General features: G+C 40.6%; 2 protein-coding genes across 9 annotated transcripts in view; both read right to left on the bottom strand.

Annotated features, from left to right (window-relative positions):
• Window positions 1-3,848, bottom strand: part of hipk3a (homeodomain interacting protein kinase 3a) — a 44,994-nt gene extending 41,146 nt beyond the window's left edge. The window contains exons 1-2 of one of the 5 annotated variants that reach the window (XM_027135293.2): window positions 3,833-3,848; window positions 2,998-3,099 (exon numbers count right to left, since the gene is read on the bottom strand). The gene's annotated coding sequence lies outside the window, so the exon portion shown is untranslated. The other 4 variants (XM_027135292.2, XM_027135291.2, XM_047802117.1 and 1 more) reach the window with 4 other exon arrangements.
• Window positions 3,849-5,790: 1,942 nt separating this feature from the next.
• Window positions 5,791-20,891, bottom strand: tcp11l1 (t-complex 11, testis-specific-like 1). Of its 4 annotated transcripts, none has more exons than XM_027135324.2 (10): window positions 20,697-20,891; window positions 14,831-15,039; window positions 13,047-13,179; window positions 12,852-12,972; window positions 11,359-11,579; window positions 10,183-10,319; window positions 9,583-9,758; window positions 8,583-8,764; window positions 8,300-8,472; window positions 5,791-7,590 (listed from the first exon to the last, which is right to left on the bottom strand). In XM_027135324.2, exons 2-10 carry the CDS (start codon window positions 14,985-14,987, stop codon window positions 7,373-7,375), a joined length of 1,518 nt encoding a protein of 505 aa, XP_026991125.1. In that variant the 5' UTR covers window positions 14,988-15,039; window positions 20,697-20,891; the 3' UTR covers window positions 5,791-7,372. The 4 variants fall into 4 exon arrangements, with proteins under 4 accessions (XP_026991125.1, XP_026991124.1, XP_047658216.1 ...); XM_027135323.2 differs by having other exon boundaries at window positions 14,831-15,036; XM_047802260.1 differs by having other exon boundaries at window positions 14,831-15,008.
• Between the last annotated feature and the right edge of the window lie 106 nt (window positions 20,892-20,997).

The following is a 20,997-nucleotide window of genomic DNA, read 5'->3' as shown; positions in this document are numbered from 1 at the left end:
AAAGAGAAACAGATGACTTTAAAACCAGACAATATTATCGTGATTATACTACTGCACCACCAAACAGAGGTCCTGGCTCACAGAATAAATTTCTATCATAAACAAACAAATAAACAAACAAACAAACAAATAAATAAAATGTGTTGCAAATTATACCTTTGAGATCTAAAAAATGAATTAGAATTAATATGCATGACAAACGTTTGCATCCAGAGCAATTAACTGATTAACTGACATCCCTAGCTGATAGGGATTAGACACGCTAAGTTACCCACAAGAGCTTCTTATGCTAGCACAACATATGGCACAAGTCTGGACAGAACACAGACAATGTCTCAACAACATGAATCCACAGAGTCTGAAAAGGACATGCAAACGATGAGGGTGGTTATGAAATTCAAAGGCATGTCTGAGAATTTAAAGGAAAGCTAAAGCAGACATGATGTTTTCCTGTTGTTGTTTTTTTCTTTTTAAATAAGGGCTAGCAGGCTTGAGAGGACTGGTAACAACTTGATTCTGAGCTGGGTCAGTTAAATTGTGTGGACAGAGAGCTTAGGCATATGTTAGTGGGACTTTTCTGAAGCCAGGGCAACTTGCCTCTGCTGAAAAGCCTCTAGCTAAACGTATTGAGTTACAAGCATCTCTGTTCAACTGCTGCCTTAGACAGGTGGCCTCTCACCGAGCTCAGAGTTCACAACCACCAGGGTTTAAGAGCAGCAGGAGGAGGAGGAGGAGGGGAGCAGAGTCGAGAAAGACACCTGTTGATGCCGCAGCTGTTTAACGTAAACAACGGGAAATTACCAGAAGCCGTGTCGGCCCGTCAACGAAAAGCAAGCTTAATGGGTGAGAATTTCACCCTCGGGGTCAGAAAGTGTTAGTAAACAAAGCGCTTTGCTTCCACCTTTTGTTACTTCGTTCGGTCTTCTGTAAGCACAACAACTTCAGTGATGTTTCCTGATTGGACGAACAGTACACTGCTGCTCGTTAATGCAATAGTACTATTTAAACCCCAATTCGTGTCATTTCAGCACTAGGATCACTCAAAGGCTTGATAAACGCTGTTTAGTAATAAAAAAAAACAACAATTATTGCAGACGGAGAGTTACAGCTTGGTTAAACAAACACACACAATGAGTAGAAATGTATAACTTTGTAATGCATCATCTTTTGTCCTTTCACAGTGATCTGAATTCTTAGTTACACCACACTGGATATTCTGTATTCATATTTAATACTCACTGTCTATATAGTATCACATCGTCTGCATTGTCTTGTATAGTCTGTATTATCTTGTCTTGCATAGTATAAGGTTATTTACGTCTGTACTTTTGAGAATCACAAACAGCTGGAACCAATTCCTTGTGTGCGTCAACGCACTTGGCCAAAAATCCTGAATAATTCCCTGAATCAGACCCAATTACAGACGAACAAATTACAAGTATCTGACCCAAGAACACATTTAAGGTGCGGTCACATACACTGTGTTTATTCTGTGTGCAGATCTCACACAGGTACGGACCAAACCACCTGAGAGCGTGCAAGTGAAGCGCTTTCTGAAAGCTCGGTGTGAAAGCGGTTCGAATCTGAATCGACCCGAATCGGAAGTGCAGCAGACATGCTCGTGCTTTAGGTCTCTGCAGTTCCTTTTTCATTTTTGGTAGATAAGCTGATTAAGTGAGCCACAAGCTGGAAAAAAAACCGCAAGCCAAAAAAGATAGTATGGAAAAAGAAGGTGTGCTCTGGATATCTGGTTCAAAGATAATTTAAACTAGTTATTTCATAATTAACACCTGACTTGATCTGTGGTGCCTCAGCAACAACAAAGAGTTTGAGATTATTTGTTTTGTTTGTTTCTTAATACACTGAATTAATTCTGGTGTGAACTTAGATTTAGGAAACTCTTTAACACACTACGATCAAGTCACGGATTATGCAAATTTCCCTGAATGTTTATCAGAGATCTTTTCACTTTTTTTTGTACAGCTTTTTAAGGTCTGAAAGCACAACCGGAAGTTAAAAAACAAACAAACAAAAAAACAACAACACAACAGCACTTCACAACTCAACATAAATGCAACAGGTTAATACAAGAGACTTGACAGAAGAAAGCAAATAAAAACTTTGGATTTTATTTTTATTTTATTTTATTAATGCAGGGCAGAAAAGAAAAAGAGTTAGTATTTGAAGAAAAGCTGGAAGTAAAATAAAGAAATCATGAGCTCATGTTGATAAAAACTCATTAAACCTATGAAAGTGTTCATACTATTAATAATTAATACTATTTTTATTTTCAAGAAACAAAAAATAAAAAAAATATAAAAATTTGTGAAAAAAACAACAAAACATACTCCCCCCCACACACACATTTTGACTAACTCACACGACTTACTAGTTAACAGTCAATTAACAGTCTTGGGTTTGCTAATATAAAGTTAAAATAATAATAATAATAATAATAATAATAATAATAATAATAATTCAGGAGAGCAAATAAACCCAACTTTTTGGTCACCATGGTGAACCAACTTCCCCCCCCCCCATGCACGCGCCACCAACTGTTGACTAGCCCAAACTACTACTAAACTACTAAACTAGCCGTTTTAACCAGGTAAATAATCCATCAGAAACGAGTTAGTCGACGTACCTTCACAGCCAGCGACGGTAGTAGGACAACAGAGACATGTTCGGGGTCTAATATTGAACCCTCAGCAGCCTCTCAACACTCGTTATAAGCTGCCATCTTGTCCTCCTGCTGCTGCTGCTGCTGTTGTTGTTGGTTAAAAACACCGTCATGTCCCTCATGTTGAACTGCTCACAACTCGCCCGTTAAGCCATTCACTCAAACCCGAATAAGTCCACGGTGGGATTAAGAATCTCCTCGTCAACTATAGCGAGTTTTTCTCCCCATTTCGAGACGGGAAACGTTTTAACACACCGAAAATCCCTCCGCCGAGAACCTTCTGCTTTCCTGCCTCGCGCACTTTGCTATTAACTTACCAAGGCGCGAGCTGCTGCTGCTGCTGTTCCACAATCAGCTCCTTCCTCTTCTTCGTCGGCCTTCGCGTCATCGCTGGAGGCGGAAGTAACTTCTCTCTAATTCTGAACGGAATCAGAATTAGAAACAGAATCGGTTGAATTTGTTAAGAAAAAAAATACAATGGGGGTGGTGTTGTGTTTGGTAAAGATCACTGAACACAATTTAACCAAATACAAAGCATTTATTCAATTTCCATTTATTAGTGTGTGTGTGTGTGTGTGTGTGTGTGTGTGTGAGAGAAAGAGAGAGAGTGAGAGAGTGAGAGAGAGAGAGAGAGATTATGACTGTTGTTGTTTATTGTGTTTGTTGCCTTTTTGGACTCTTTTATCATTTCTAATGTTGCTCCCATTTAAAACAGTTCAGTTCAAGCCCAGCCATTTTTAGGGGCATGATTGAGGACAATGTGCCGTCCAGAGACAATTGTTTGTGTTAAGGTTTTGTTCAAACCGACCATCGAAAATACCATCTGCATCAGCATTAGAATGTGGAAGCACTAAAAGCAAGGCTGCTTGTTCTGAGCAGGTGTTGTCAGTGAACCGGGGCCCCCTGACACCATCTCAGGGCCCCAGTTTGGGAACCACTGGCCTAGACTACTTGTTCTGAGCAGGTGTTGTCAGTGAACAGGCTGTAAAACTGTTGGCTAAGTTACAGACACTCATGAGATACTGATGCTGATTATCTGGGACATCTCTAACAGCAGTCACAATGTCATTTTTTGTGTCAAACAAGTTGTGAATTTGTTGTAACATTAAAACAGGAGATCATGACTTACTCTGTGCTCAAAGTGATACTCACAGCTCCAGTGGTTTTCTCTGTGGGTGAACGAGGATGATGCTGAACAATTCCAGGTTATACTTTTTTTTTTTTTTTATTGGTTGTTGCGTTAAATCTCACCCAGAAACAATAGTGCTATTTTCTGGTTGGCTATTGCGTAGGCTCTTTTTTGATTGGCTGATAAGTGTCAGGCTCGACTAAGAACTCCAGGGGAGACGCGCTTGATTCCTGCCCGGTTTCTATCCAAGCTGGAACGTTTTAAACTGACCTCGGTGTGGTGTAAAAACACGTTTGGATTTCTGAAACATTTCACTATTGCCGAAAATCTAAAATTTGTAGTCTCTTTTAAAAAACTACATATCCAATAAGACACCGCTGGGATTAAGTGGACCAATCAGAGACCGCGTTTACAACTGGGTCTTCTTTCTGGCCGTTCCACCCGTTTAAAGAAACTCCTCGTTTAAAGAATCTAATTAATTATCGCATTTATATTTGAAACTAATATTTACATATACGTATATATTGTTAACAAGACCTTTATGTAGAAGTGGCCATCGTTAAAGATGAGGTTTCTGGTAATTAAGTGAAGATTAACAGCGAACTATTATTAGTTCTGTCGGAAAGCGGGTGGTTTTTATAACCAGCGTGAGAAGTAATACTGTGTAGTGCGTTACTGCCATCTACTGGCATTGTAAGGTAGCACAGCGGTGATATAAAATATTATTAAAGGCAGGGTCTCCGATTTTTGAAAGCCGATGTCGACATTTGAAATCACCAAAACAAACACACCCCTAACCCAAATGGGTCCCACCCCTGTATCGATAGCTCCGCCCACACATACATACGTAACCCAGGCAAATAATGGAAAGAAATGTGTCTTTATCATAGCTGAAGGGAAGAACAATACGATTGCAGACAAACAAACAAGCAAAAATGCCACACAAGCATAATCATGTAAAGGACAAAGGCATATATTAGTTCTGTGTAACAAAGCAAAACCAACGTTACTCACCTATCTAGAAGGAAAAAAGCGCCTCGTTATCTTAAGTAAAGTTGAATTTCTCGAGTCAATAACTCCTGAGCTAAACTCTGTTACTACACAAAACACGGTTGTAGCTGCCTCTCTACATTACTACGATAGAAAAGAGGTGTTATTTGTGTAGTAACAGCGTTTAGCTCAGGAGTTATTGACTCGGGAAACTCCAATCTGTAAATATGTGGCCAACTTCCTGCTCCTTCAGTTTTCTCCAGCGCTGGAAAGCTGATCCTATATTAACACGTCCTACTTCTTGCCTTATCGTAAGCCTTTCTTCGCTTTCTTTCTATGTTTTTATCCTCCATGTCAATGTTAAAACCGCTTTCTGCTAATGTCACACATGCGCACTGAACACTCTCTCCACCGCATATTAACAAGCCCCGCCCCTTTCTGCTCATTGGCTACACGTTTGTTTTGATTTTTGTTTATCGGCCCGACTCAGTTTTCTGAAGTGTTTCTCAAAAATCGGAGACCCCACCTTTAATATACATTTAATTATATCATGCCACCTTATTGAAAATATGGAAAAATAACACGTAATGACTTAACAAGAATTAACAACGAGGTGATTTGACTTTTTTTTCCTTTTTCATCTGTTTATAGTTTTGTTAATGTTCTGGAAAGTACTGTATAGCAGTTATAAACACCCTTCCACCCCCCACCCCCCACACCCCCCAAAAAGGGAATTAGGAACTGCAGTTTATAGCTGTAGTAATGTAAGTCACAACAGGAAGTGACTTCCTCTTTATCTTAACTGTAAATGGATACAAATAATGTCATGTTCATTAATAAAAAAGAAATAAAAATAAATAAATCTAAAACCGCTCTCCCTTAAGGGTTCTGCTCTGTACTGATGCTACTGAAGCTTAGAATAACAGCATGGCAGCTTGGGGAATGCTTGTGTTTGTATTGTAATGGAGTAAGAAAGCAGTGATACACAAGCTTGGTTGCAGTCCTGTTTATTAAAGGAAAGCTATTGGGTTAAAGATGTGAATTTCTGACACGTTTATGGCACACAGTGATGAGAAGCAGAAACATCTATACAGCATGCAACTGCGAATAGACTCGGCGTTTGTTGCAAAAGGTGTCTCGTGAACACGGTTTGGTAAAATGATGCTACAGGAACAGTTAAAATACACCATCGCCTTTAACGTCTTGGCCCTGTCTTAAATTCTACTGAATCCGAATTACTCTGAGACAGAATTAACATCACAAAGAGACGAGCGTCGAACGCGTGTTGAAGACCGTTTTCTATGGTTAGAGTTGTTAAAGAAGAATTCTCTCGCTTTAAATACTGCATCGTAACAGTGTAGGACAAACACACAAAGCGCAATGTGAAAACCATCTCTTTGTAAAACATGCGGAAAAATGTTCCCGGAAAAGGAAAATGAAGCAGTTTAAAAAGATTACAAGGGTCACTTTTTTTTTGGAAACATGGAACATTTACAACCATCATGGGGGGGGAAAAAAAAAAAGCTAAACAGGGAAAGAGAGCAGGGCACATTTAACCAAGACCAGCCCTCCACTGAGTAAGGCACCAATCAGATTCTGTACACCTTCACACACTCAAAACAATATATTAATAATATTAGAAAGAAGGCAGCTTTCTCGGGTCATACACAAGGATGTCATGTGGGTGAGTTTGATTAAGAATCTAATAATGTACCACTGAAACTGTTGTAACTAGTGTGTGTGTGTGTGAGGGGCTTAATAAACAACCCAGATAGATAGATAGATAGACAGACAGACAGATTCTCCTTTAGTCAGCTGCTGTTTTGTAATGGAGCCACAAATTATTACGGAGTTCATGAGATACTAAAATCCTGGTCATGAATTTTGCAACTTAACACCTTAGACTTACTATATTATGGAGCTCAGATTTATCTTTAGGTTTTTGTAGAATCCACACAACAGCAGAGACTCTAAAAGGTTATATTTAATATGTATATGTAATACTTAGCAATATTCCTCTGCCTTCTTGGTTCCCTGTAATCACAATTTCGTTTGATTATATGTATGATGGCTGCTACGGGTTCAGCGATTAGTGGCTATGAAAAAACATCTAGCATTTTCTCGGTTTCCCGGTTGCTTTTCTACGTCGAAACATTCGCGCGTCTGTCCGACGCTACGTGATATCTCAGGACAGACGTTGGTCGTTGACTTTTTAATAACAGAAATGGATTTATTATGATCTCCTAATGCCATTTATACATTAAAAACACTACCCACCCTCCACACCTTCACCTGGCACAGAACAAAAAGCAAGAATGCAAAATAAGTTAGAAGTGTATACTTTTTTTCCCCCAAATACAAATCCTTGAAGCTCGACTGACTGATCGGTGATGATATAACGGCAAGAAATACATCATAAATCAATATATAATCAGTGGTAGAAATTCTTTGCTAGCATTGACAGCAGGTGAGTTTTGGGGAGAAAAATCTGCAAATCCATTAACTCGGTCGTTCCTAGGACCCTATGGAAGGCTGCCTGGTTTGTTTTCCTCGTCCATTTTGGTCGCCACTGCCTAAGTGGCTGCGCTTCCTCCGGCCTGAACCACGTCCTGTAGGAGTTTCTGGTAGAACGGCGAGTAAACAAGCTTGTTGAAGTTCACCAGGTGGCTCAGTTTAATCCCGATTTCCTCCAGCTCTTTACTGATGGGAACCAGACCTCCGGGAACAGCTGGTGGGCTCCTGTGAGGACCCGTTTCCAAGATGCCCAGGAGGAAGGACTGAATCCGAGAATCTGTGTATTACAGTTGAAGAGCTCAGTGTGAAGGCTACGGATGAGAATCTGTCATGTCTAAATTGGATTACACACCCACCTAGATTACGCAAACAGTGTTTAGTCTCCACAGGTTAAATCACCCAAGACAAAAAAATTATGTCATACTGATACTAATTTAAAAGCGCTAGTATTACTTTGGCCGATATAATTGTACATGGTCAGAATTAAGCATTAAAAACATTTCCATTTAAGTTCACTTTACTCGGTTGAAGCCATTAGACGGATTATGAGCAAAATATTAAAGCAGCGCCCCAAATATTCTGCTGCACTCTACGTGAAATGGCTGTAGATTAAATATCTGGAACAATAATGGAGCTTGTACAATGAACGAGTGGCTGAGAAATTATGAATGATCTCTATACCTTTTATGTTTAAAAAAAAAGATCTCATTCTCCTGACAAATTCTCCAAAAGCTTTGAGGCTGAAAACACGCCGGAGTGAATTTTACTATGTGCAACAAGTATCACGATACGTCATTTTCCTCGTATCCGTCGCCACTACAATGAACCGCGACGGATGTATAAACAGACAGGGTTTATAATTGTGAGTGTTTTGTTTTTCTGTCTTCTGACGCTTCCAGCAATTAATTCTTGCATCTAAGTCGATAATAAACCTGTTCTAAGGTACGAAGGTTCTTCTACTAGGAAAAAAAAAAAAGAGTTATTACCGACAAGTTTACGGATGGGGTTATCTTGGGACTTGACGGCTGCGATCTGGCCTTTCAGAGCGTTCTGTCGGTCTGGTTGAAAAGGAGAGAAGCCGTGCTGAGTCAGACATTCCCCCAGCTCCAAACACAGCTTCTCCCCGATAGCCACGAACGTCTCGTCTGTTTTGAAAGACCTGGGAAAGACACACAGGCAACACGCACGGTGAGAGGGTGATTGGTCTTGTACATGTGCAGGGAGAGAAGCAGAGAATGTGTGATCCCCAAAGAGCAGAGTCATGCTTACGGTGAATGCATGTCAGCCAGTAGGATCCTGACTGTGTTCTTCAGCGTGTCGATGAGCCCTGGCAGCCCGGAGATCGCCTCCCCCGCGCTGTTATACACGATCAGCAGCACAGACGCCACCAACGTCAGGCGCTCCAGCTCTAACTGCATCTCCAGAAACCTGCCACGATCCATCAGCACCGTCTACCGAGAGAGAGAGAGAGAGAGAGAGCACGAGAGATTAAATTGAGATGATCTGATTTTAAAAAAATGACAGCAGAAAAAGAATGGGGGGATTAGAGGGGAAGAGGTTGGAGAGAAAGTGAAGAGAAGGAAAGGCAGATAGACAAAACCAGATACACAGTAAAAAAAAAAAGGATATGAGTGAGGGAGGAGGGCGGGCAGAGAGAAAGATATAAAAAGATAAACAGACAAATATATAGATAGATATGCAGAGTCAGACAGACAGGTGGAGGGAATAGGAGAAGAAGGAAAAAAAAACCCAAAGTGAGAGAAATGGAAGAGAAGACAAATAGATGCTCAGACAGACGGATAGATAAAGATAGATTGAAACGTGAGATAGACAGACGGACAGAAACAGCGGCTGTCAGATAAACAGACAAATAAGACTCAGAGACTGAAATACAACTATCAAATAGTGTGAGTGTGTGTGTGTGTGTGTGTGTGTGTTGGAGTGTGTGTGTGTGTGTGTGTGTGTGTGTGTTGGAGTGTGTGTGTGTGTGTGTTGGAGTGTGTGTGTGTGTGTGTTGGAGTGTGTGTGTGTGTTGTAGTGTGTGTGTGTGTTGTAGTGTGTGTGTGTGTTGTAGTGTGTGTGTGTGTTGTAGTGTGTGTGTGTGTGTTGTAGTGTGTGTGTGTGTGTGTTGTAGTGTGTGTGTGTGTGTTGTAGTGTGTGTGTGTGTGTGTTGTAGTGTGTGTGTGTGTGTTGGAGTGTGTGTGTGTTTAATGCCTTTAAACCCAACTCTTCAGGATTACTACAGGTAAGTCAGAGGCTCTTAGCCCACCTCTGGGAACGTGTCCATGGGTTGCTCCCAGTGCAGCAGTCGTAAATAAGCATGGTTGTGCACGTTGAGCAGCAGCTGTGAGGAGGTCCCGGGCGAGCTTGTAGCGCCACCTTCAGCACCTTGGAGCACTGAGTCCGCCGACTCCTGCAGCCATTTCTGAGTGAAGTCCAGAGCAGCTGAAAACGTGTGCACGTGATTAGAAACCAGCGAACAAACAAACAAACAAAAACACAAAGACTTCCAGTGGTGTATCATGAAATATTTTTCTTTATCCGTTTGCAGTTCCATTTAACGTCGTGGAAGCGCCTTGAATAAGGCGAGGTTTTGTTATAGCGGCTATAAACAATCGATCCCTCTCCAGCCTTACTTTAGTCTCTCTAGAAGCAAATAAGGAGGAAATATAATGAAGCTGGACTGTTCTAGATCTCTGAAACTGGAGACTCCTTCCCAAAATGCTAAATAAATATCTTCTGGCTGAAAAACCTCACCGTATCGATGGTTAGAGTTCTGTTCATGAGTCCGTACCGTTTTCCTAACGTTTCCCCAAAAGACTCGGGTGATTTGCTGACGTAGTATAAAACAAATCAGTAAAAGTCTCACAAGGCTGTTTGTTGAGTAACTCCTGAAACTTGTTCCTCTCGTACTCCACCGAATGCTGCAGCAGGTGAGGCCGGAGACTGCTGACAGCAAAGTTGGCCATGTCAATCTTCATTTTGTCCAACACTGCAAAAATAGCCCTGCGAGACAAAGAACAGAGATTTGCTCTGTAAATCCAGAAATTGTGTTTAAAGGCAGGGTCTCCGATTTTTGAAAGCCGATGTCGACATTTGAAATCACCAAAACAAACACACCCCTAACCCAAATGGGTCCCACCCCTGTATCGATAGCTCCGCCCACACATACATATGTAACCCAGGCAACTAATGGAAAGAAATGTGTCTTTATCATAGCTGAAGTGAAGAACAATACGATTGTAGATAAACAAACAAGCAAAAATGACACACAAGCATAATCATGTAAATGACAAAGGCATATATTAGTTCTGTGTAACAAAGCAAAACCAACGTTACTCACCTATCGAGAAGGAAAAAAGCGCCTCGGCGTCTTAAGTAAAGTTGAATTTCCCGAGTTTCCCTAATTCCTGAGCTAAACGCTGTTACTACATAAAACGCGGTTGTAGCTGCCTCTCTACATTACTACGATAGAAAAGAGGTGTTATTTGTGTAGTAACAGCGTTTAGCTCAGGAGTTATTGACTCGGGAAACTCCAACCTGTGAATATGTGGCCAACTTCCTGCTCCTTCAGTTCTCTCCAGCGCTGGAAAGCTGATCCTATATTAACACGTCCTACTTCTTGCCTTATCGTAAGTCTTTCTTCGCTTTCTTTCTTTGTTTTTATCCTCCATGTTGATATTAAAACCGCTTTCTGCTAATGTCACACATGCGCACTGAACACTCTCTCCGCCGCATATTGACAAGCCCCGCCCCTTTCTGCTCATTGGCTACACGTTTGTTTTGATTTTTGTTTTGTCTCTCGGCCCGACTCCAACATTTCTCAAACAACGGAGACCCCACCTTTAATACGGAGTACAGCCGAACATTTTTAAACCCCTGACATGCACAAGGGCAAAAAAAAAAAAAAAAAAACAGAAGAAGAGGAAAGGACAAGAGAGAGAAAACACCCAGGAGCAAATTAAACATATACCAACATTAATGTTTTGCATTGAGAGACTTGTGTTTACTTGGTCATTAAACCAAGCACTGATCCTTCCCTCACCTAAAAAGAAGGACGATGTCCGTGATATCCCGGAGCTTACGGACTTCTGCGTCCCTAGATGGCGCGCAGAAGGCGCCCATGGTGTTGATGATGAACTGAGCCACCTTGCCGATGTTCAATGCTCCGTTCTCCGCCTGCTGCTGGATGAGTGACAGGTCCAGCGCCTCCTCGATCTGTCCTTTCAGACGCGTCTGGTGCGGCATCAGGAAGGACAGCAGCGTCTGAGGAGGACAATTAGAATCGATAATAGAAAATCATATACAGACAATAAGCCCTTTATTGACATAGTGGGAACAAGCCAACCACCATAGAATCAGACATGCTTAAACATTTGGATATTTACAGAAGTTACAATGCAAACAGTCTAAGATCATTTGATATATTGGCATTAAATTTAGACAGTCAGTAACAATTCTTTGTTTGGTTAATGCTGAATTTAATACATTGAATGCTGGTGCATCATTTATTATATTGTCTGCATGAGCTATTTGTTTGCAGCAGACAATAGTCATGCAGCATTAAAAATAAAACACAATATATGAATAAAAAAAAAATCCTAAATCATACAAGGGTTTTTTTTTCTTTACAAATTCCATGATTTTTTTCATGTAAAACCCCCGACAACATTAATGTTAGCTGACGTTATAACGGTGCTGCTGAATTCTGAAATCTGATTGGTCAGGAGACCTTGCTTAGTTTTCCACACTCATTTTAATACATTATCATTTCCAGAACAGCTGCTCATTTACAGCGGCTTATACAAGAATGAATATAAATATATTTAAATATAAACAATTAAAAAAACAAACAAACGGGTAATTGTTGAGATGGTGACGTTTTCTGTTAGCGCGGTTTATTTAACATTTTTATAAAAGGGGTCAGGGGGGTCACGGTGGCTTAGTGGTTAGTACGTTTGACTCACACCTCTAGGTTTGGGGGTTCGATTCCCACCTCTGCCTTGTGTGTGTGGAGTTTGCATGTTCTCCCCGTGCCTCGGGGGTTTCCTCCGGGTACTCCGGTTTCCTCCCCCGCTCCAAAGACATGCATGGTAGGTTGATTGGCATCTCTGGAAAATTGTCCGTAGTGTGTGATTGTGCGAGTGAATGAGAGTGTGTGTGTGCCCTGTGATGGGTTGGCACTCCGTCCAGGGTGTATCCTGCCTTGATGCCCGATGACGCCTGAGATGCCCGATGGCTCCCAGTGACCCGAGAAATTCGGATAAGCGGTAGAAAATGAATGAATGAATAAATGTATAAAGGGGGGTCATCAGTGTGAGTCAGTGGTATAAAAAAAGTTTATATGTTTTCTGGATGGAGGAGTTTGTGCTTTACACCTTTTTAAACTAATTTATTTTAACTTCAAGTAAGAACAAAAAGAAAGACTGGTGTTGAAATTACATTTGAATATCCAGCGTGTGTTTTTTTTTTGGACAGACGGATAGTGAGACTTTGCACCACTAATCATGCTGCCTCTAAAGTGTAGACACATCTTACCTCTTTAATTTCCCCGACCAGTTTGATCGCGTGCTCGTAGACGGGCGGATCGTCGTTCAACTGGGATTCAAGACAATCCCAGAATGCCTTGTGCACGATTTCCTTAACGTGCTTCTCTAAACTGCAAAAAAAAAAAGGAACTCTAAGTTTTTTTTAGTTAACTTAGGGGATGATTGAGATTTCTAATGACGTTACCTTCCCTCGGGAGGCTCGGGGGGTTTGATTTTAAAGCCGCCGTTCACTACGATCTCATGAGCCAACGCCATGTTAGTCACGCCTTTGGCCGTCTCCATCAGCTCCTCTACGGTGACGTACTTAGACGGGCTGGCTGTGAAGGATCAGAATGCACACATCTTCTGTTAAAAATACACTGTATACATGGGATAAATCTGTGTGCAGTTAAAGGTGCGGTGCACGATGTCTGAAAGCCAATGTTGACATTTGAAATCACCAAAACAAACACGCCCCTAACCCAAAATGGTGTCACCCCTGTTTTGATAGCTCCGCCCACACATACATACGCAACCTGTTATGGCGGAACCTGCTGGGGCAGTTGGCCGAGGGGAGATTTTTATCAATAAATGAACTCGATGAGTAACACTATGGTAATACAAATGTGTTTTTGTAGTACTGTGTGTTGTACCATGAAAGGTTTAGCTCCGTTTCACGCGGAAGACATTCAGTTCTCTCCAGCGCTGGAAAGCTGATCCTATATTAACACGTCCTACTTCTTGCCTTATCGTAAGCCTTTTTTCGCTTTTCCTTTTCCTTTCCAATCTTTCAGTCGCTTTCGGCTAATGTCAGACATGCGCACTGAACACTCCCTCTGCCGCATATTGTGATGGAGAGAGCACTTTAAACTAGAATGTACATTTCCTGAAGAAAGATGGCAAGTTCCCCTCATCGTGCTGAGTGTTCTGATATATAACATGTCCATGTTTTGCGAACTTTTCGTTTTCACTTATTTTGGGGGGCGGGGCTACACATGAGGTTAGGTGAATACCCGGTGGGGTGCCAATACTTCTGGACAAAAGTTGCTACTGAAATAAAACTTTGTCTAGAGTAAGGTCCTAAAGGAGCTGGTCGAGTTTGGTGTAAATCGCTCGAAAACTTGCAGAGTTATAAACCTAAAATTTATAATGGAAGTCTATGGAGAAAAAAACCCATTTTGAGCTTCTGTACCGGGAATTCTAGAATTCCGATCTCTTATAAAAGTTATAGCACACCTCTCCTCAATGAGCTGGTCGATTTGACACCTCATTCATGGATCTAGGACAAAAGCTGCGGGACAAGTTATGCGCCGAAGTTTTGTCCGGCACAATAACAAGAATGTTGCTTTGCAAGCACCATTAATGATGGCATGGCCTAAAAAAAGAAGGCTGCAAGGCAAAAAAAAAAAAAACAAACCCAAAGGTGCGCCGTTCAGCCGAACTGAAATTGACTTATGAGACTTTAATCAGATTAAACGAATGGCTGTGAGTCTGCTCTAAAATGAGTCGGGACTTTGTTGTCTTAAAGATAAATCTATTTTAGATGCTTAGGAACAAGAACTTGGGGCATCTTAGAGAGCAGGAACGGGTTTGATATCACCGTTTACCTTAAAGATTACAAAAAATATATATATATATATATATATATATATATATATATATATATATATATATATATATATATATTTAGGAACTTCTATGAATTTATTGCTGCTAGTTATGAAAATCTATGAAAAACTACGAATTCTTGAAGTCTTGAGGGTCTACTTTCATATGAGCTTCATATTAACCACCAACGTGGGGCGAGACGTGACAAAGACGCTCAATACTGAAAAAAATATAATAGTGTTAAATATCGATGAATAAATGATCTGTATAAACATGTACAGTTCGTGTGTGTAGATGTCAGAGATGTTATATAGAGGTTTGAGGCATAAATAGCACAGTTACAGAAAGTGTAGCGTAGAGAAAACACTACACTGGTCTTACACGGAGGAGTCTGTCGGTGAGGACTTGGCGTGTTCGTTCGGATTCTTTTTCGCAGCAGCTCTTCTGATGCATCTGTCTGGACTGTGGAGTCTTCTGACCCTTTAGAGTCGACCTTCTTTCCCTCCTCATTGGATGGTTCATTTGGTTCCTTTGGCATCCTCCACAAGCCAGCTGGGAACTGGACAAAACCCGGGATCAGCTCCGATCTGCTTAGAGTGTACACACACACACACACACACACAAAAATGAACACACCTTTGTTGTATCTTTTAAATATTAAATAAATTAAATGAATAAAATAACTAAATGGAAGTATAGAGAATGTAGAAAATCTCCAACAACAAAAATGGCTTCCTAAATGTATTCAGCAATGACAGATTGTACATTTACGCACCAAAATAAAAAGAAAAGAAAGTGAAAAAAAAATAATAATTAATGAATAAATAAACTGTAATAATTATTTAATCGTTCCCAAAAAAATTTAAAAAAATTTAAATAAATAAATATATTAAAAATGTATTTAAAAAAAAAAAAAAAAAGTCCCTCTACAACGTGAACACAGACATCAGTTTTCTTTAAGTTACGCTTCCGGGAGGTGAATTTGGAATTCAACATGAATGCGCTGGAAAATCGAGGAAGTACGAAACCATTCAAACGGTTAAACAAACTTTCTTTTTAACTGTCCCATGAGTGCTTCATGCTGATTCGACCTCCTTCAGCTATCTGAACTACATTTGTATCTAGAGGAACATCGTTGTCTGTGATATTAACCCCGCATAATGCAGTTAATGTCAAACCCCGAAAAGTTGACAAATCGTGACAAACAAATGATACAAGAATATGAATATCCTCTCTTTTATATCTTCTGAACAGCATTTAGATATTGTCAGTGCTCATTATTCCTGACATCTTTGCTCTGCATCGTTCTGTGTTTCAAATCAGGTCTGGAAGCAGAGACTGGAGAGAGAAAAAGAGAGAGAGAGAGAGACAGAAAAAAAGGATTTTCTAAACTTTTAAACGATCACTTTAACTCACCGGGACCACAATTACATTCGTTAATGAAGCTTTAAACCTTAGTCAATGATTACAGACCTAATAACTGACTGGTCCCTTGAATGAACCCTTCTGCCACATTTCTATTGGCCGTTTGTTCTGGTTTAACCATTTCTCTGTAGACGTACTTGTGTGCTAGTGACCGTGATCTTGCTTCAAAACACACATAGAGTTAAGCTTCAGCTCATGGACAGATACACGGACACTCTTCTGTACAACTTTCTGGTAACGATCCAGGAACCATACGACCGTCCAATGGCGAAAGTTTGATTTTGACATTGGTGGGGACATAATTTATTTGACATTGGTGGGGACAACATTCCCCGAATATTGTGCATAAAACTGTTTTTATAAGAATACTTTCTTCCTCACATACCGGTAACCTGCATAATCACGTTACATATTGCTTCATACAACGGAATATAGCTGCAGCCGACCTCAACACATTAGCGAGAAAGACAAAGCCAATTAAACAGCGACGTGGGTTAGAGAGGCAGGACTCAAAAAAGGCAAAGGCCAATCCTTTTAGAGAGGTGAGTTACAGAGACGGGGTTCATTCATTGCAGGGGTAAATCTGTTAACCGTTTGTGTTCCACTAGTTGCGCTATTATTTACAGAACGCCGTAGTAAAATATTTTCATCTTATTTAATGATTCCTGGATAAATGATAATGAAATAAGTAAAAAAGCACAAGGCACAGACGGATATCAGTGGTTATGTATAAATATATATAGGCTTAGTCGAATTATTGCTAGGGACAATTGAGTGTTCCATGGATATTGGTAGGGACATGTCCCTACCGTCCCTACCCAAATCGACGCCCTTGCGACCGTCAGTGACGGCAAGTCTTCGCACTAAAAAAAAAAAAGAAAACCTTTCTGGCACCTTGTGAATAACCGTACACACGGTTTTTACAAAAGTGAGGCACGTGATGGTAAACGTTAAAGATTTAAGTGACAAGGAAACCCAATACGATTTGAACTGGCAGCCACATGCTTGGTTAAACAATAGTTACAGATTTGTAGCGTCAGTGCTGTAAAGACTAACCGGCTGGCGAGCACCTGAATGGCTTGTCTGGACAACCCCCAACACAAATCGTATTGTTTCCCCATTACTGGTACTCAGCTGTTGTCAGGGATCCTAAACTGTCGCATGCTGGGGTCCAGAAAAAGAACAGAGAAAAGGCTCGCAGGAACGAAACCGTTTAACGTCCTTTTACCCCACGAGGACATTTAATCTACATGTTACCAGGCAACCTGACAGTATCCTGTGCTGTAACCCGGTCAGAAGAAGGGCTTTAGCAGCTTTTAACTAACACACAGTGGATAAGTGCAGAGAAATCAGAGCTCGGGCTCATTTAATTATTGTGACCGTTAAAAAAATATCACGCACAGTATCGGAGTCATGATCTTAGATGTTAGGGACCGAGTAATGCATAACATCATGAAGTCTCATCGATGGTTCAGTTCAATGTTTCAATGATCCCAGCCCATGTTCTTGAAGCTCCGCCCCACGGCCTACAGTGGCTCATATGGTTTATATAAAATAATTTGCATATTCAAAAACAAACAAGCACCCTAAACCTTATGTTCACTTTCCAAACGGATTTTCTTAACGACTTAACGCATATTTGCTGAGGCCACAACACAAACAACACAATCGCATTTTGCATATCTTCAAAGTTATTTCCATGTTAAATATATCAACTACAGGGTTTCCCGCAGAAAATTTGTTAGTTAAGGTGTAGGGTTGGGTGGTGGGGGCGGGGCCTGGGGTAGCGGCCCTTCTTTGTGAGATAGACCACAGACTCTGTACTACGTTTAAACAATGATTAAAAACAGGCACGTGCAACCTAGCTAGCAGGTGAAGAACTCAAACAACAAAATAGCCAGCTAACTTACTTTAAATTTGCAAGAACTATAGACTAATACAATAACAGGCTTAAATAAACCCAAAACATAAGTCCACTTACAGTTCTCACAGACACGTGTTTTATCAACTGGCTAGTTATCCTCCAGAGAGTGATGGACCACGTCTTTCTCTCATTTGGGCTGCGTGGCGCACGTTTCCGCTTGCGGTGTGAAGCGCGTCTGTGCTATTCTCCGAGATGCACATGACAGCCTTTTGTGTAGCGGAATTTTTATTTTTTTCGGAAGACCTAGTTAAGGCGGTAGGGTTTCCCAGCTTAGGCGGGCCGCCCAAACTGCAAAGTGCTGTGGGAAACCCTGAACTACTAATGGAAGATGAAGCAAATGCTCGTTTTGTCATGTTCCAGTCCCTACGAAAGAGCTTTGAAGGCCGTGATTTGTTTCTGTATGATGGAAAGTATTTCCTTCTGAAACATTAATGCGAAGTGTTAAAGAATTTGAGTTAGACGACAGCTAGCGGTGTTTGAGGTACGTCCTACCTTCTCCGGTGACGAATCTACACACGCTTAACAGAAGCTTAGTAAACTAACTACATATGGAAAGCAAGAAAGATTCTAAATCAGTGATTATTTTAACTGTAAGGATTTCTCATAACCTCCTGTCCACCTTAAATGAGGACAACGTTCTTGAGCACACTGAAGCTGCAGGGTCTCGATACGAAGTATCTGACGCATCTAAGTCACAGATTAAACAATCTTACTCCTAATGATGGAGAAATTTCAACGATGTATATTTCTTCCTGTCACACAACAAAGTTCACCTTCAACCGACTGATCTCTAAACAAGAAAGAACACTGTTTGATGTTGACGAGCTGCAACTGTAGAGCAAGACCTGCTTCTTCGGAACGAGACACGCAAAACATAAAACCTCTTGAAATATCACTTCCAAACAAAGGTGTAATTTACCAAAACAACCTGAATAACATATTCGGTGGCATTATAAAAAAAGAAAACAAGTACTAAATAGAAAACAACAAAACACATTCAACCTATAAAGCGAGCAGATCTTCATCCAAGTGTTGAAATTAGATAAAGAAAACCACATTAAACATAACAATGCAAAAATATTGCTTCCCGATTTATTTCTTGAGTAAAACGATCCGACATTAAATATCGTTGTCTGTAACGGTAACTGGTGTGACCTACCTGACAAGCAGCGATAACTTGAAGAAAATATTTCTGCTAGCTAGTGATTAATTGTGCACTACAGGTTGGAGGAATTCTGGTTTATACCATTAAAAACCAAAAACAGAAAAAAAAAACTGCTTCCACTCAGTGATGTTGGTCCATCATGACCCACATACAATTAATCTTCAGCTCATACACAGAGACCCTGAGACTTTGCTGGAACAATCTAAATTGTCTATATTCTGTTACACTGTGGAGAATCTGTCACTAAAACAAATTTCTCTTTCTGCTTCTGATTCTGAAACATAGGTCCCTCAATAACGGAAAGCCTCCGTGAACCATGATGCTGCCACCCCCATGCTTCACGATTGCACTTAACATAACACTTTGTATTTAAATCAAAATGTTCTATTCTGGATTGATTCTGGATTGCAGTAGGCATCCGGCAAACTTTGTCCTTTTATGGGGAGTAACGGACACCTGCCATGCACACTATGCCTGTTCGTTGATTTCCTTATACTGGACCCATGACAATACTCAATGTAAAAGTGGACTGTAGGTTCTTGATGATACTCTGGGGTTCTCAGTGACTTGCTGTGATATTTTTCACCGTGGCCTTGGCGCGATTTTTGCTGGACGACTATTCCACAGTGGACTGGTGGAACCCAAACACTTTAAAATGTTTTTATATCTTTTTCAAGCCTAGTGAGCATTGATAAAAAATTTTTTAGGTCCTCAGGAATCTCATTTGATCGAGGCATGCCATACTTCAATAAACCTGTGTGGTAAAGACCAGACTTTGACAGTGAAGACACCAAGCTTATGTTCTCAAATCATGGGCCTCTGACACCCCTTTGATTAAAACACTTGATTTAAATTAACTCATACTCCCAAATTCTCACATACGTTTTCCTGCTTGGATCATTTTGCTCAATAAACAAATCTAAAAAAAGCTACAATGTCCTTGCGTTGATTGTTTACAAGCTTAGATGGAGATTTTATCTTATTCGGGTCAAATATGTCGAAAAATACAGAACATTGTACATTTTCTTGTAGATGTAGATCAAATTATCCATATACACTTGAGTTATGAGTGTGTTTGTAGCAGGAAAATCATGAAAACCAAGTGTTTGGGATGTGGTAGCCTGGTGGTCAAGGTGTTCAACTACTGCCCAGAAGGTCATGAGTTTGAATCCCAGGTCCACCAAGCTGAGCAAGGCCCTTAACCCTCAGTTTTATAAACTGAAATACATTGTAAGTCACTCTGGATAAACGTGTCTGCTAAACGTCACAAATGTAAATGTTTGTAGCAGGAAAATCATGAAGCTGTCTGACAAAGTCAATGTAAAACCAGGAAAGATAAGTGGTCTGTTTTTAATTTCCCTTCAACTAATTAATTAGTACTGACATGTCACTGGTTCAATCCTAAATAGCTACCACAGCCCTACATTAGGGCACTATTTAGGGCACGAAGTAACAGCTGTTAAACCCTAGACAGTGCTACAGTGCACTATATTCAGACCAGTCTCCCATTTTGAATGTCAAGCTTTTTTAGCTTCTTAGCTTAGCTTAGCTTAGCTTAGCTTGGCTAGCTACGCAGATGATGACCCCCTCACCCCCACCCCCACCCCGAACAAACTGAGGCTTTTGTTAGTGAATTTATTTCGGCTGTTTTTCGCACCTATATTAGATAACGTCACGCGATTCATTGACAAAACAAGCAAAGGAAGCGCATAGTAAACAACTAACAACCTTACCTGACTTTTAATGATAAAAAAAAATCAAAGGCGTCAACCCTGTACTGAGATCAGTAGGTCGCGTTCTGCCACTTGTAGGATAAAAATAAAGTCTTCGGCTGCGCACCACCACCTACGGAACGCTTGCTTTGGATCCTCGATTAATCTGATGCCCAAATAAACATTTCCTACCCGTATTCCGACAAACCCCGCCTCCCGGCCTGGGTTTGGCCAGAAGTTAAGGTTTAAACTCGCAAACAGTGCGCCAATTGGATAGTTTAGCGTTGTTATGATTTATTAGCCAATCAACGTAGAGGATTCC

The sequence above is a fragment of the Tachysurus fulvidraco genome, chromosome 17 (genome assembly GCF_022655615.1).
Source record: "Tachysurus fulvidraco isolate hzauxx_2018 chromosome 17, HZAU_PFXX_2.0, whole genome shotgun sequence".
NCBI lineage: Eukaryota > Metazoa > Chordata > Actinopteri > Siluriformes > Bagridae > Tachysurus > Tachysurus fulvidraco.
Note: the sequence above shows the minus strand (reverse complement) of the source record. Positions and strands in the feature narration are given on the sequence as shown.

Bases quoted from the DNA above. Each gene is read 5' to 3' on its own strand.
- tcp11l1 (XM_027135324.2), bottom strand. From the start codon at position 14,987: ATGCCAAAGGAACCAAATGAACCATCCAATGAGGAGGGAAAGAAGGTC. The intron at 10,320-11,358 runs GTGAGGGAAGGA...TTTGTCTCGCAG, and splicing joins GACATCGTCCTTCTTTTTAG to GGCTATTTTTGCAGTGTTGG. The intron at 8,473-8,582 runs GTAAGCATGACT...TGTCTTTCCCAG, and splicing joins CTGGCTGACATGCATTCACC to GTCTTTCAAAACAGACGAGA.